At 36.5% G+C, this 17,083-nt stretch overlaps 1 protein-coding gene and 1 non-coding gene across 2 annotated transcripts in view; one reads left to right on the forward strand and one right to left on the reverse strand.

The window, feature by feature from the left end:
- Positions 1-159: 159 nt before the first annotated feature.
- On the reverse strand, positions 160-231 carry Smp_tRNA_02170_Pseudo_CGA.1.1. Its single transcript has one exon. It is a non-coding gene (tRNA).
- Positions 232-741: 510 nt separating this feature from the next.
- The window catches only part of Smp_150090 (putative monocarboxylate transporter), a gene marked incomplete at both ends in the record, with an annotated part of 24,388 nt that continues 8,046 nt past the window's right edge, over positions 742-17,083 (forward strand). The window contains 4 exons of the mRNA XM_018796538.1: positions 742-973; positions 8,029-8,172; positions 10,359-10,768; positions 14,279-14,405. Of these exons, the coding sequence (XP_018651670.1) occupies positions 742-973; positions 8,029-8,172; positions 10,359-10,768; positions 14,279-14,405 (913 nt within the window). The remainder of the gene's footprint in view (positions 974-8,028; positions 8,173-10,358; positions 10,769-14,278; positions 14,406-17,083) is intronic.

Here is a 17,083-nt window from a genome sequence, read left to right on the forward strand (position 1 = left end):
GTTACAATGTTTTTCACAAATAGAAAACCAAAATATATTAATACACTATAGAGTTGAGATCATGAGTCAATTGAAGCTAGACCACCATGGAAAACCTGGAAGCACTGGACGGCCGTTTCGTCCTATTATGGGACTCCTCAGCAGTGCGCATCCACGAACCCACTCTCGCGGGATTCGAACCCAGGACCTACCAGTTTCGAGCCGAAGCCCTTAACCGACAGACCACTGAGCTGGCATCCAACGGTGTTAATGTCTAACTTCAACTGATTCACGAAATTGAGCAACCATTCACCACTGCTGAGGAGTCCCATAATAGGACGAAACGGCCGTCCAGTGCTTCCAGGTTTTCCATGGTGGTCTAGCTTCAATTGACTCATGATCTCAACTCTATAAATTACTAAAATCTCCACAAAACCCCTTCTGTTAATACACTATATATATTTTGGAAGTGATTTATAATTGAAGAACCATTCAATCTTAGAAAAAACTCATTTTTATCTTTAAAAATTTAACAAAATCAGTATTTATAGTGATTTGTTATATAAACTGAAATAACTCGTTGGTCTGGATTCAATTGAGTGACACCAACTAGCATTAAACCGAGTCATAAGTTTCTTCTGTTTATCATCATATTACCTGAAATCATATTCAACATACGAGTTTAGTTATTCTTTCATTTATATCAAAATGTTATATTTTAAAAAGAATATTTTTCTACTAATCTTACCAGTTTATAGTAAGATGATATTCATCATTAAAAAATATCTTGTCTTATTTCAGACTGATAGTGGATGGGGTTGGATCATAGTTATATCGTCATTCATCATTCAGTTAATAATTGATGGGACATTTGGTGGATTTGGAGTTTTATACTTGTCCTTACGAAATGACCAAGCATTTGTCAATAAAAATTACTCACAAACAATATTATCAATGCCGGGGACTATTCAACCTGGATTTTTTCTCTGCACTGGTAGGCCCTATTCATACTGTATATCGTTTGCTATTAAACGACAACATTTCACAGGAGAAAATTTTCTATAGTGTAGTGTTGAACTTGGTCCTAAGAGGCATCATCACAAGGAATGGATCTCTATGGGAACCCTGGACAAGATTCAAGAAAGGAAGAACAAGAAACTAGCAATTAACAACAGCCGAACACGAGCAGAGAAAGTCAAAGTACAAGCAGACTACGCAGAAGCAAACAGGGAAGTGAAGAAAAGCATTAAGACCGACAAGCAGAAATACATGGGAGAACTAGCAATGACGGCGGAAAAAGCTGCAAGAGAAGGAAATATGAGACAACTATATGATACAACGAAGAAATTGGCAGGGAGATATAGTAAACCAGAGAGACCAGTCAAGGACAAAGAAGGAAAGACAATCACTGAGATTCAAGAACAGAGGAAAAGATGGGCAGAATACTTCGAGGAACTGCTGAATAGACCAGCCCCATTGAATCCACCGAACATGGAAGCAGCACACACAAACCTTCCTATAGATGTCACTCCACCAACGATCGAAGAATTCAAGATGGCTATCAGACAAATCAAAAGTGGGAAGGCGGCAGGACCTGACAATATACCAGCTGAAGCACTGAAGTCAGACATTGAAGTAACTGCAAACATGCTTCACCTTCTACTCAAGAAGATTTGGGAAGAGGAACAAGTGCCAATGGACTGGAAAGAAGGATACCTCACCAAGATACCAAAGAAAGGAGATCTGAGCAAATGTGAGAACTACTGGGGCATCACACTGTTGTCAGTTCCAGGAAAAGTTTTCAATAGAGTGCTGCTGAATCGGATGAAAGACGTAGTAGACGCCTGACTTCGAGATCAACAGGTTGGATTCCGTAAGGATCAGCTGTACACAGACCAGATTGCGACACTACGGATCATCGTAGAACAATCAGTTGAGTGGAACTCATCACTATACGTCAACTTCATTGACCATGAGAAGGCGTTTGACAGCGTGGATAGGAGAACATTATGGAATCTTCTTCGGCACTATGGAGTTCCTGAGAAGATTGTCAACATTACCCGGAACTCATACGACGGACTACAGTGCAAAGTCATGCATGGAGGACAGCTGACAGATGCATTTCCAGTAAGGACCGGAGTCAGACAAGGCTGTCTACTCTCCCCATTCCTCTTCCTTCTAGTGATTGACTGGATTATAAAGAATTCGACATCGGAAAGGAAATACGGAATACAATGGACTTCTCAGAATCAATTAGATGATTTGGACTTCGCAGATGACCTAGCCCTCCTCTCTCATACACACGAACAAATGCAGATGAAGACAGCAAATGTAGCAGCAGCCTCTGCATCGATAGGCCTCCACATTCACAAAGGAGAAAGCAAGATTCTCAAATGCAACACGGAGAACACTAACCCAATCACACTTGATGGCGAAACCCTGGAAGAGGTGGAAACATTCACGTACCTGGGGAGCATCGTTAATAAACAAGGAGGATCGGATGCAGATGTAAAGGCGAGGATTGACAAAGCAAGGGCAGCATTTCTACAATTGAAGAACATACGGAACTCAAAACAACTCTCAACTAATTTCAAAGTCAGAATCTTTAACACGAACGTCAAGACAGTCCTAGTGTATGGAGCTGAAACGTGGAGAACTACTACGACCATCATCAGGAAGGTACAAGTATTTATAAACAATTGTCTATGCAAAATGCTCAACATCCATTGGCCGGATACTATCTGCAACAGCGTTTTATGGGAGAGGACAAACCAGCTTCCAGCTGAAGAGGAAATTAGGAAAAGACGTTGGAAGTGGATCGGACATACATTAGGGAAATCACCAATGTGCATCACGACTCAATCCCTAACTTGGAATCCGGAAAGGAAGCGGAAAAGAGGAAGGCCAAAGAACACATTACTCTGGGAAATAGAAGCAGATATGAAAAGGATGAATAGCAACTGGAAAGAACTGGAAAGGAAGGCTCAGGACAGAGTTGGATGGAGAATGCTGGTGAGCGGCCTATGCTCCTCGACGAGGGGTAACAGGCGTAAGTGAGTAAGTAAGTGTTGAACTGTTTCCCCTCTACTGATGAGATGTTAAACAGAGATAGTAGCCAGATGGGAAAATAGTTAATAACAGATAACGGTTAGTGAAGTTTACTTTTACCAATGGATTGTTCATTCAAATCCCTTTTTAAGTTATCACAGTGTGAACAAACATGTTATACAGCAGTCCGTATAAAAAAATTGTGGCTGGTGCGAAATATAAGAAACAGGACGAAAAAGAAATAACTAAATCGTTAGGATATTCATGAACACTGATCGTTTTCTGAGGATAAAAGCCCGCTAGTTCTTAGGTATTAATGTAATGAACAAAAACTCAGGTAGGGAAACCAATTTACTGTTTAACTCAAATATACAGAGTACCTTCATAAAATATGAAAAACATATATTAAATACATTATTTGCACATCTTCCTTCAGTTGTTCATTACATGCTTGATAATCCTTTCAATTCTGTTGTGATAACAACTGCTCTCTGTTTCTCTTTCTGTTCTCTTCATCGTTACCAAGGTTTGACTGGGTAATTTCAAATAAATTAAGCATTGGGCAGATTGTTATTAGTGAAAATACAATATTTGTAGTATTCCAAGGTGTAGAAAAATTAAATTTTCTGATATTTCGTGACTCAATGTAGGCCAATTCTTCAGAGAATAGATAAACAAATTGAATTAGCCCTAGGTTAAATCGTAAAAAAGAACAAAGGAAAAATGTTTACTTCGATCAATCAAAAAACAGGCCTGACCAAGTTCATATCACGTTGTTTCGGTCAAGGTGATTTATATGAGAAATCTTGTGTATGGTATACATGTTTGTGTTAATGATTGAAAAGTGTTATATTCACAACGTGAAAGGATATAGTTGGATTTGTATTTATGATGGTGGTATGAACTTTGAATAGAATCAGACACAGTAGATCGAATTGATGGTTCAAGTCGAATGGATAGTAAGGCCTTTTGTTCTATTGTGAGTGCTATGATTTAGCACTATATAGAAAGCTTCAGATACGCCCCTTTCTTTGAAGTTGGAAAAGCTTTTTTGTATCATATTGACATTCTTAATATCTACTTTATGGCATGTATTGCTACTACCGACCTAATTTGAAGTCTTTCAAGTTCTATAGAATCATTAGGTTTTATGTATTTAAGATGTTCTTTGGCTTGAATCAAAATTTCACGAGATGTTTCTCCAATACAGAAGGCGACACAATCAACACATCCTAATTTGTTGACTCAATTCTGTGTTGATGTAAAGGGGATCTTATCTTTTATACGAGCTAAAGCACTTCGATAGGTGTTGGTTGTTTTACTCACTTCACTTCACTGACGCCTGTTACTCCTCGCAGAGGAGTAAAAGCCGTCTACAAGGATTGTCCAACCAAATAAGTCCTGAGCAATCTTTTGCAGTTGTTTCTAAATGCTATCCATTCTTTTTATGTTTTCCTCTAATTCTATGATAAATCTGTTCATTGATCTTCCTCTTTTCCTTCTGCCTCCGGTATAAATACATGTACCTTCTTGATGATGGTTTTAGTAGTCCTCTAAGTTTCTGCTCTGTACAATAGAACTTTCTTGACGTTCTTATTGAAGATTAGAACTTTTATGTTAGTTGACAGTTGTTTCGAGTTGTATATGTTCTTCAATTGTAGGAATGCCGACCTTGTTTTGCCAATCCGTGCCTTCACATTCGCATCAGACCCTCTTTATTTATCAGTGATGCTGCCCAGGTACGTGAAAGTTTCCACCTCTTTCAGTTCTCCTCTATCAAAAGTGGTTTGGTTGGTGCTCTTTGTGTTATATTTCAGGACCTTGCTTTTTCCCTTATGTATGCTGAGGCCTACTGCTGCTATACTGGCTATCTACACCTACATTTTTCACTAAATATTATTATAGAAGAGTCAGGTCATCTGAGAAGCTCAAATCGTCTAGTCTCATCCAAGCTATACACTGTATTCCGTACTTTCCCTGAGATATGGGGTTTTTCATAATTCAATCAGCCACTAGAAGAAAGAGAAAGGAAGAGAGTAAACAGCCTTGTCTGAAATCGGTCTTAACTTTGAATGGATCTGTGAAATGGCCTCCATGCACGACTATGCAGTGTAATCAGTTGTATGAATTCAGAATGATGGTGACAATCTTCTTAGGTACACCATAGTGTCAAAGAAGGTTCCATAAGATTTTCCTATTCACGCTGTCGGGCGCTTTCTGATAGTCAAAAATTTTGATGTATTGTGACGAGTGTTACACCCCATGGTCCATAAAACACCACGTGACGAAATCATCAATCAGAGTATCGACTTATATTATTATTATCATTATTATTATTATTATTATTATTATTATTATTATTAGCTTTATTCAATATTATATTTTTGGTACAATATAGAATTCTCAGCACAAAGTACTTCAACAAGTTTCCGTTTCTTACTTCTTCGTCCTTCCTGACGATAAATATTGAGTGGTCGCCAGTTAGAAGTTAGCAGCCAAGTCAATCGACATCTGGATAATGTACATTCTTCTCGCTGCATATTGCCAGCAACCACGATATCTCTGATTAGGCCTTCTGTAACATCTACAGCGAAAGGTCTTACACTTTTCAGAAACGCACCTGAATAGGTTGTGCGATTAATAGGCATAATGATGTATTAAAACAAACGAAATTAGATAACTTGTTGAAATATCTAGATGACAGGAACAGGTAGCCCAGATGTTTAAACAGGCCACCAATGATGACCTTGTGTCCGTGATAAACCAATAAGGCATCAAGCAACACTATCAGGCTTGAGTTGACCATGAACCCTTATTGATTCTCGATGTAGTTGCTGATCACCTAGCCTATCCCATTTAGTCCAGAACACAAATATCAGCCTCCGATATATGAATCATTTATTTTAGACATAAATCATTTATAAACAAGCAGACCAAATCGCATCCCACCCTAAAATGAAAAATAATAATTATACAAGATCAAGTCAAAAATGGCTGTGTGTATAGGAGAGTGTAACTAATAGATTGAAAATAAATCAAGAACAGTAAATCACGTAATAGCGGTTAATGGATCACTCGAAAGCTTATGATATATGTATATATATACTGTATTCCCTGCCAGTCTTTTCGTTGCATCATATAGTTGTTTCATATTTCCTTCTTTTGCAACTTTTTCCGCTGTCCTTGCTAGCTCTTCCACGTATTTCTGCTTGTCAGCTTTAATGCACCTCTTTACTTGCTTGTTTGCTCTAGTGTATTCAGCTTGTACCTTGACTTTCTCTGCTCTTGTTTGTCTGTTGTTAATTGCTCACTTCTTGTTCTTCCTTTCTTCAATTTTGTCCAGGGTTTCGATAAAGATGCATTCCATATGGTGATGCTTGTTGCGGTCGATAACATGTTGACACGTTGAAGTTAGCGCTTGTTTGATCCCTTACCAATTGTCCTTCATAGTAGTTTCTTCTTCTTTCAGTAGATGTTGTAAGGCTTGGAACCTGTTGTTTAGAGCTATCTTGAATCCGTCGAGTTTGTTAGTATCTCGTAGGAAGGCTGTATTGAACCTTCATACTGCTGTATTTTCAGCTGTCCAGTGTTTCTTTAGCTTCAGTTTGATCTTGGTCACAACCGGATGGTTATCTGAATCTATTTGTGCTCCTCTCCTGGTTTTCACGTCTTCCATTGTCCTTTTGAATCTTTTATTGATGCGAATATGATCGATCCGGTTCTCTGTAGTGTGATCTGGTGAGACCCATGTATCTTTGTGTACGCGTTTGTGGAGAATTCAGTGCCACCTTTAAAAATTTTGTTGACCTACTTACCTACGCCTATTATTGCTCATGGAGGATCATAGGCCGCCCACTATCATTCTCCATCGAACTCTGTTCTGGGCGATTCTTTCCAGTTGTTATTCATCCTTTCGAAGTCTACTGCCGATTCCCAGCGCAGTCTGTTCTTTGGTCTTCTTCTTTTCTGTTTCCCTTCAGGATTCTGGGTAATCTCTTACCTCGTAATGCAGTTTGGTGAATTTCGCAATGCATGTCTTATCCACTCTCACCATTCTCGTTTCTTTCCCCTAGTTCATGTTATCTTATAATATCTTCGTACCTGGTGATGTCCATTCCGACTTTTGTATTTAGGTCTCTCACCAGGATGGTCAGGTTCTTTCCTGGACACGTCCCTACGGCCGATTGTAGATTTTCATAAAGCTGATCTTTATCGTCTTCATTGCTTTCATTTCCATATGCATAACACTGGATAACATTCACTTTAATTCTCTCCTTTTTTGAAGGATATTTTGATGATCCTGGATTCATGAGATTCCCATCCTATAAGTGCTTTACGTGTTTCTTTGAACAACATCAGCGCAACTCCTTATGTATGCGAGGCATTTTCTTCTTCATGATCAGAGTATTTCAGCACTTCTCTCAAATCTAATCTTTTTGTCCAGCTTAGGTTCAATGGGTTTCAGTCGTTTCGAAGCTATTTGATCAGCCCTTACGGTCTCTCATATTGTCCAGACACTCCAAGTATCTACATTAATTGTTACTCTGGTTGTTTGAAGGAATATCGGCCTTGTGGCTTACGACGAATCTCAGCTTTCACTGTTAGGGGTCATAATTCTTCTAAATGAAGGTCTTTCAACTTCCAGGACAGAGTTTAAACGGTTACAATAAGTTTTTCTGACTAGAGCTTTTTAACAAGGTTGTTTTCTACAGGGTGGGTTTACTGGCCCTATGCCCGACCCTCCTTTCTTATCTCGGTTTGGAACCAGAAGAAAACGTAGAATGTTTATGGACGGAGTTAAGTTGCTTTATATTATGCTTTAGCTCTGTGGTATTTTCAGACTCTTTGAAGTTATTCTATTTGACCATGGCGGTACGGTAAAATTAAAGCACCAATCCACACCATTTTATTCGATATTATTTTTGTACTCAATCATGAATCTAAATTCTCAGTAGTTGTTCTATCAGTATTTCATTGGCACGTTTTTTTTCTTTTTGTTAGGTGCTTTTGTCAGTCCACTTATTCAGATGTTTGGGTTTCGTATTAGTGGTTGTTTTGGAGCATTATTACTTGGTCTTGGAATGTCAATAGCAAGTTATCTAACTAATATGCATGCTATAATAATATTTTATGGAATGATAACAGGTTAAAATAATATTACGCTTTTTTTTCTATCTTTGTTGTTTGAATTTAGAACGGAATTAGATTGCCCAAATTTTTGTTGGTCATACTCATTGTTCTCTAAGAGTATATGTTGCTTTATTAAGTGAAACATTCACAAAATATTACTTAGCTCACATATTTAATTCAACCAGTTTTGATTATTATTATTATTATTATTACTTTAATTATTATCGTCACTGCTTAAAGTTCCTTTCGAATCAGTCAAATTCCTAAATCATTTTTTACCGTAGTATATTTACAGAATTTTCACTTGAAATGGAACTGTACATTTACTTTTCAGTAATGATTAAGTGCTCTGGCGCGAGACTGGTAGGCCTTGGGTTCGAATCTCGCGAGGTGAGGTCGTGGATGCGCACTGCTGAGGAGTCCTACTGTTTTGTCCTTGAATCTGTGTACCCACTTTAGTGCTGAGTATGACTTGTTTAATGTAGATTAAGACCTTGACCCGATAGGCTGACCGGCTTAACCTTGAGGCTAGTATGCGTGAGTTCGAAGTGGGGGTAGAGAGACGAAAACTATTTTATCCCTGATTGGCTGGCAAGCACGCGAGAGAGAGAGAAGACAAAGACAGCTGGAACACTAATCACTTTATTCCAATCCCGATCTAGCACTCGAATTCCCAATTCAGATTAGGGTGAAAAGTTACATGAATAAATAGATGAGTAACCCGACCACAACGTACAATAATTAGGAAAATAAAATTATGTCCAAAACTGGGGGATTGTAGTAGAAAATAGAGTACAAAAGGTTACGTCTAAATTACAATAGCTTCAGAACAGAAAATGCTATGGCAGTGAATTATACATCAAAAGAAAGCTCATGATCTGTAGAATAGGCTAGGGGCAAAAGTAAATGTTACAGTTTTACAAGCTTTGAATTAAATAAATTAACGTCCCCAAAAATAGCTTCCGTAATTTGTTAAGGCTTCTTGTTTCGCGGTTCACATCACCCACAATAGGACGAAACGGCTGTTCAGTGTTTCCAGGTTTTCAATGGTGGTCTAGCTTCAATTGGCTCACGCTTTCAACTATGTAAAGTAATGATTTCGTTGAAATTTAAGTGATAACTTTTCCATAATTTTCTATCATGAAGTGATATCATCTAGTGATTTACTGAAGATTAAGAAGTTATATACGGTTATCTAGTTCACTGTTTGTGACCTCTCAACAGTTCATATATATAATGTTCCGTGGGATCGAATCCGTAATGTTTAGATACGGTAACATTGATAATTTTATCAGATAGCCAGTTTGAATATAAATTTAATTAGTTTTTGTTGTATTGTGACCATCATTTAATGTCATCTCAGTAAAAAAGGATTAGCAATATTGAGACAATTACTTGTCTTGTATTTATTTACTTTATAAATATCTCAAAAAGTATACTGATAAATAACGTTTCAACAGTGATAAGCTGTAATTCATCTTCTTTACAGTCAGTTTTTCTTTATATAACAATCTTCAATTGCAAAAATGCATGAATTCTAATGTAACAGTCTGTCATCTTGTTAAAATGAATGACAAAATGGAACATATAATAACCACTGTAATGGTTCTGTTTGCATCTTGTAGTACTTATTTTTGTAATAGATTGTATGTTTTTCAAAGAGACCTATGAGTACACCTACATATCAAAAGATAACTAATCAATTCAAATAAAATCTAAAACAAGAGAATTTACTTTAACATTTTAAATTTCTAAGAAAAAGATGACCCCAAAGTTTCAACAAGCCACTAAATGATAATTAATTTTGATGTAATTTTAGAAAATAGGCTTTCCATTCAACACTCAACTTGTATACTTTTCAAATAGTTTTACATCTTGACAGAATAGATAAATTGTGCCTACTAATGGAATCCAGAACGCACGTTTCATCCCATTAGGGAATCATCGATTAGATGTATCTGTGTACTAGTATTGATGTTTATATTGTGACTAGATATCAGTACTTTTCCCTCTAAACACCCAGTTCATTATCCGCTGAGTTACTCAGTTTAGATAGCCACTAACTTGTGCAATTTGCGTAATGTTTATTCTATGTCATTACTAGTTCTACTTTATTACTGGAGAAACTATTGGTTTATCTTAAGCGCTTAGTAAATTCCTAATAATTAGTCTTTTATCATGGTCATACTAATTATTTTTAGGTTCAGCTTTTGGTATTCTAATGGTATGCGCTATAGTCTCAGTCAATTATTACTTTGATCGTTATCGTGGCTTAGCATCAGGCTTAGCAATGTCTGGTGCAGGTGTCGGTACATTATTAGTACCAGTTTTCTACAACTGGATTATACCGATTAAAGGCTGGCGTTCTAGTTTACTATTGTATTCATTGGGTGCAAGCTTACTAACGGCATTGGCTTCATTGACACTTAAGCCATTTATAACAAATGATTCAAGTGATGATCCCGAATTAACTAAACAATCTACTGTTATAGAAGATTCGAAGCAGACTACATCTGATCAAATGTTAGTTATGAAAACTATTCCGGAAATTACCTACATAGATGATGACGTAATTTATTTGCCTGGAAAAAATCATAATAGAACTGTTGATGTAAGTTTAGATAAATTATTTTTAACTATCTACTTCGTGCATAACTCTTTTCTTACCTTTTTTATATAAAATTTTAAGAATAGTAAATTTAAAATTCAGATTTCCCTCAGACCTTAATTTTTCTGGTTGACATTCTTTTCAACAAGGTTTTCTAGTCCTATGCTCAATCCTCCTCCTTTATCCCGGCTCGGCACTAGAAGGACCCGCTTACAGATAACACAATTGTGTAGGGCATCAATTAAAACATAAAGCAACCTTGGTAAATGAACAGATTATGACTGTTTCTAGTGTAAATTTCATGATACAGTCAACTGTGTCGTGTGGTGACTTTGGTCGATGCATAATATTCCTAGCCGTTACATTACTTATGACAGACTGACTGCAACACGAAGTTTACCAGATGAATACCAAAATTTTAGGAGTAGCAGTAGTATCTGTTATAGTAAAAATATTAAAAAAAGCAAATATGAATTGAGGAGATATAAATTTCGAGAACAAAATGAGTAAAACAATATTAAAACTTGGGTTTTAAGAGTAAATGAAAAATAGATGCGTCTTCTCTACTGCTACTGATTTTGAGCGATGTCCTAAAAAGATCCTGACTACTGTCATATTGATCGGGTTGACCCCTTCCAAGTAGTACTCACCTACCAGCACAACTTGGCTCATTAGTTAATGACTTAATAAGTTGTCTTTTCTCAGCCTGTATGTTCCTAGCTTTCTTCCAACAAATTTTTACGCCTTCTATGATTACATATTGATGTAGGCAGTGGCGAGTTATATATAATACACATACCAGCTACCTCAGTCGATGAACACTCATAGTCTCATGATATACCATTCAAAAATATATTTTAGCTAGTAGGAGCATTTATTTTGTTTTTAATGAATTTTACGAAAACAAATTCATCTACATAATTGACCAGGTATAACAAACGACTGACACGAAGGCCATGAACATGAACATCCATATACCTGTCTAATACAGAGTGGATTATTTAACTCATCATATTTTCTCTGAATAACCAGCTCTCAAAACACAAACTGATTCAACGGTGTTAATGTCTAACTTCAACTGATCCACGAAGTTGAGCAACCATTCACCAATTGTCTTCAGTGAGTTGATATCTCACAACAGACGTGGTTGAACTCCACTGGTCACTACTTCCCACTAGAACTCCAGGACATGTATCTTGAAGTCAGTCACTAGTGAGCATATGATTATATTTAGAAAGGGGTTTGTGGAGATTTCAGTATTTTTCAAAGTTGAAATCATGAGTCAACTGAAGCTGGACCACCATCGAAAACCTGGAAGCACTGGACGGCCGTTTCGTCCTATTATGGGACTCCTCAGCAGTGCACATCCACGAACCCGCTCTCGCGAGCGAGTGAGAAGCAGTGACCAGTGGAGTTCAAAACTACGTCTGTTGTGAGATATCAACTCACTGAAGACAATTGGTGAATGGTTGCTCAACTTCGTGGATCAGTTGAAGTTAGACATTAACACCGTTGGATGCCAGCTCAGTGGTCTATCGGCTAAGGGCTTCGGCTCGAGACTGGTAGGTCCTGGGTTCGAATCTCGCTCGCGAGAGTGGGTTCGTGGATGCGCACTACTGAGGAGTCCCATAATAGGACGAAACGGCCGTCCAGTGCTTCCAGGTTTTCGATGGTGGTCCAGCTTCAGTTGACTCATGATTTCAACTTTGAAAAATATTGAAATCTCCACAAACCCCCTTCTAAATACAAACTGATTCATTTCATTTCTAATATTTTACAATGATGAGCTAAAACGATACAACTATAATTTATAAATACGATTTTTTGAAAAAACAAACTTTTCATCATAATCAAATTATATAATATGGGCCTGAGGATCAGAATGAAATTGACATGTTCGATATTGTTTCATATTTCAATGTAGTTTTTCAATGTTTAAAATATTCTAGACAAGTTCATCTTGAAAAAAACATCAAACATTGTTATTGTTAATTAAAATTACCGCCTTTGAAAACGATGTGTATTTCGATGAATATAACTTGAATATAGTTTAGAACCATACTGTAATTCTGAGATACTGCAAAATATTAATTTAAAACCTTATATTGATAAAAGTCATTTAGAATTGTTTAGTGTTCATAAGGTGAACCTAATGAAAAATAATTATTTATGTGAAGCGTTAATAAATACTTAATTTAATAGTAAGTAAATATATTTTTCAGAAGGGGTTTTGTGGTTAAGCGCTCGAGCGTGAGACTGGTAGGTCCTGGGTTCGAATCTCGAGAGGCTGGACCGTGGATGCGACTGCTGAAGATGCTCACAATAGAACGAAACGGCCGTCCAATGCTTCCAGATCTTCCATAATGGTCTAGCTTCAATTGACTCATGAATTCAACCATGAAAATATATTTTGTGATATTCATCAGTTATAAAATCATTAGATATTTTGTAGTTAACAGAGAACTTTAAAATTTTGAGAACGTGGTAAAATAAGGAATTAAATATATCTCTTTTGTATACAGAGCTTAAGTTTGAATTGGTGTATTTCTATGGTCTCAATAGTAGACAAATTTCTGATCTAAATCTTCTGTAAGTCTGTTTATTTTTGACTTTTTAAATAATCGTGAGCTATGATTCTTGTGACGGAAAATGATTAGCGTTCACCACATGTCCAGTGATTGGGTTGTTGATTAACTCTTAATTCTCTGTGGATTGTCAGGTAGGGTAGTGTTGAAATAGGCATTTCAAAAGTCCACGCTTTGTGTGGTCAATATTACGTACTCTACAGGGACATATTAATCGCTAAATCTACTATGAATTGGCCCAAAGTAGTAATTTTCCATTGATACTTCAATGAATAAGTACCTACTATGAAAAAAATTTGGGGCACTGTTCAAGAGATGTTTCCCAGAAATCCTGGCAGTCTGTTTTTCAGGATTTATGCTCACATTCATCCTTTAAGTTCAGCATTCATGGGTAAAGCATTCTTTGGAACTTTGAGGATACTTTCAGCTTAACATGTGAGTTTGAAGTTACTATCAATGAAGTTGAGAAAGAAATTTATTCTGCGTTAATCTCTTTTAAAATTTATCAGTTCATATTACCTTCGATCGTATTATGCAACTTATATTCAGTACTTGAAAACCTTCGATATTCTTTAATAACTTTATTAAATGCCACAACAACTCTGTTTTTCGACAGACTATTACGAGTAAAATTAACTATAAATAGAATTTTACAGTTTTAGTAAGTGGCATCATCAGGAAAACATTTTCCACGGTATTGTCTTCGATTTGAGTTAACTTACGATAAAGAACGTCAATTATTCAGTATACCATCAGTGTATACTTATCCTTATTTTCCAAACACTTGATACCCAAGGCTGTAGATCCGAACTAAAACTTTTATATATCCAATTCAAATCAACACCACTAATAAGTACTAACTACTTTTTTTAAGACAATTTATGAAAATAAACTAATATAATCAACTAATTTCAATTTCAATCAACAGATAACTGCTATTCATTCAGACTGTAAACCTGATGATTCTGTATTTGACTTTAATGGAGAAAAAAAAGAAAGAAAACTTTCTATTGGATTTACAGATGCTTTACGCCAGTATTTATTAAATCAAAAAGGTAATTTACTACAAATTCTCGGACTTTTTGGCTGAAAATTCAACATTATTGTTTTTAATTTTTTTCTTAGATGGTATACATTTGTTTAAATTAAGGGGAGTTATTATAATTGAGTGACTAACGTCAATCGGCAAATGAAAGAAAACCATAGAGTATTGTAACATGTATAGAAGGTTAGTGGATATTTTTGAATTTTATTGTTTACATCATAAACTGACTTTTGTTAGACAGTCATTGAAAGTCAGGAAGCATTGAATAAATGTTTTATATTATCATGAGACCCCACAGCAGTATACATTTTATACCTGCTAGGTTTCAATGATTGTTTAACTAGAGTCAGCTTGTGATATAAACGATAATATAGGACTTTTATTTGGTTCTTGTTTAGAACTTTTCAGTAATATGTACACATGACCTAACAAAAGATTAAATTCATGACTATATGGGTCTCTAGAAGTACACAACAACATGTAATCAATGCGTTGTAATACAATAGTCTATACCGATCAGCCACAATAGTTCATAATATTGTAGCTTGATCGTTATTTTCAACAGACAAATATTTTATTGCTCAGTGTCCGATTCTGGTACAGGCTTCCTATACGTTAGCACAACTGGCAACTTGGATGAAAAAACTGAAAGAGAAAAAGAGAAGGAAACTTTATTGGCTACACAGCAGAAGTACACCTATACATTCATATATAAACGTATGTTTTGTTCGTGAATATGTTTCAACTTAGAAATATGATTTATTATATCCAAAAATTCCACAATTTTGTATAGCGATGACATAAGTTGTTAAATATTTTTTTGTGAACTAACGTGTACTACATATCATAGAGCATAATGTTGAGTAAATCGGTGTAAGAAACTGTGCTCCCCATGGTATTTGAGCTTGCATTACCTAAATTCACACTATAGGAGGATATTATTCATCCATTTGAGCTATAACTAATCTCCTACAGAACAAACGGATTCACGGAGCAAAAGTGATAATTTTGAGATGTGTTTCGTACTCTACCATATATCTCGTACGAAACATTGTATCCCATGCTATCGAGCTAGATAGTCTAGAGTAATTGGACATCGTGGTTAACAATGAGAACTTTAAAATGAAGATGATTAAAACTCGATAACTATTTCAACAACTTGTGTATTTCTTAGTTTTCTCTCTATCGTGAAGTGATAGTGGTCATTTATTACAAATAGTATTGGTTTTATACATTATAATTCAGTTCACCCTGATCCTTGTTTATCTTAAATGGGCTTATTATTGTTAACCGTACTAATATTCGAAAAGGTAACAATTATCATTATTACCGATAATAACCACTTTCTATTTCAACTCGCTAATAATGAAATTTTCCAATCATAGTTTTGAAGTAGAAATATAGATCCTTTTTCACCAAAATTATTTAATGTCTACCATGGTGCGTCAGATGATCTAACTTAGAGAATATTTTACTAAAAATTAAGTGTTTCTTAACTTTTGAAAACCTTCTTAGTGCTACATGAATTTGTTTTGTAATCAGCTTTACTATTCAATTTAAGTCTACGAGACCTGAGCCCATTCATTCTTCATGAGAATCCTTCCGAAGTTCTTTCTTAACTATTTCGTGTAGACATCTTTTTAATCCATGAAAACAGTAAAGGTGTAGTATCAGTTTATTTGTTAAGCCCATATACTTTATCCTAGCTACTGGCCAAGCCAATTCGCCTGTCATGAGTCATATTTCGATCTTGTTCATTATTCGCTTATTAACCTTGGCTATACTTTTATATGAGCATATATGTGTACATTTCGTATCTTATTCATCATATGTCTGTCACTCATTTTTGTCTGACTATAAATGTTGATTAACGCTTGCTTAAATCGAGTTGGCTTCCCAGCCATCTCCAATACGCATCATCTTTTGCCTCGCTCTCGAGTTGGCTTCCCAGCCATCTCCAATACGCATCATCTTTCGCCTCGCTCACTCGCTTGCCGCTCACTCGCTTGCCGCTCACTCGCTCGTTCATATTCGCTCAGGTGTTGTTAGCTTTCGAACCTGAGTTATTCGACAATAAACTGTAGTTGCTGCTATCCTTTGTCTTCTGATTTTACGCGCCGTTAAGATTAGAATTATATCGGTTATCGAAACGAACGATTAACGAATCGCGGCACTACACACCTTCCAGTTTTGGGCAGACGGGTTACTTGCGGTGAAACCGTTGGCAATCGCCCTTTTTGCCGCTTCATCGTCTAGACACGACAGGAGATAGTCAAAATGTTCGGCAGCTGGGACCTTACGTAGATACGTCGTGATCCTGACCTTCCAAATGGCATAGTCCGATGAGACTCCCAGTAGTGGTGGCTGGCGGGTGATTGCCCCGGTTGCTGGCTTGCTTGGAATGACCGGTGGTTCCTCACAGTTTTCATCGCGTTTTGACGTAAACACCTCCATCACCACTTGTAGCACGCTGTATTTCGACGTTTACTTGGGAGCAGGAGCGACCTGAAACAGCAACACAACAGTCAGGACCGACAAGTGCGTCTGAAGTGAGAACACGGTGTGCTGGTACAGCCGATATATTTAAAAATTAAAATTACGCGGTTTTTAGTACAAAAGGGGAAAGTTATTACAAAATAGTTTTACTCGTTATTCTGCAGGTTCAGACGGCGTAGGGCTGTCTCTCTC

The sequence above is a fragment of the Schistosoma mansoni genome, chromosome 4 (assembly GCF_000237925.1).
Source record: "Schistosoma mansoni strain Puerto Rico chromosome 4, complete genome".
In the NCBI taxonomy this organism is placed as follows: Eukaryota; Metazoa; Platyhelminthes; class Trematoda; order Strigeidida; family Schistosomatidae; genus Schistosoma; species Schistosoma mansoni.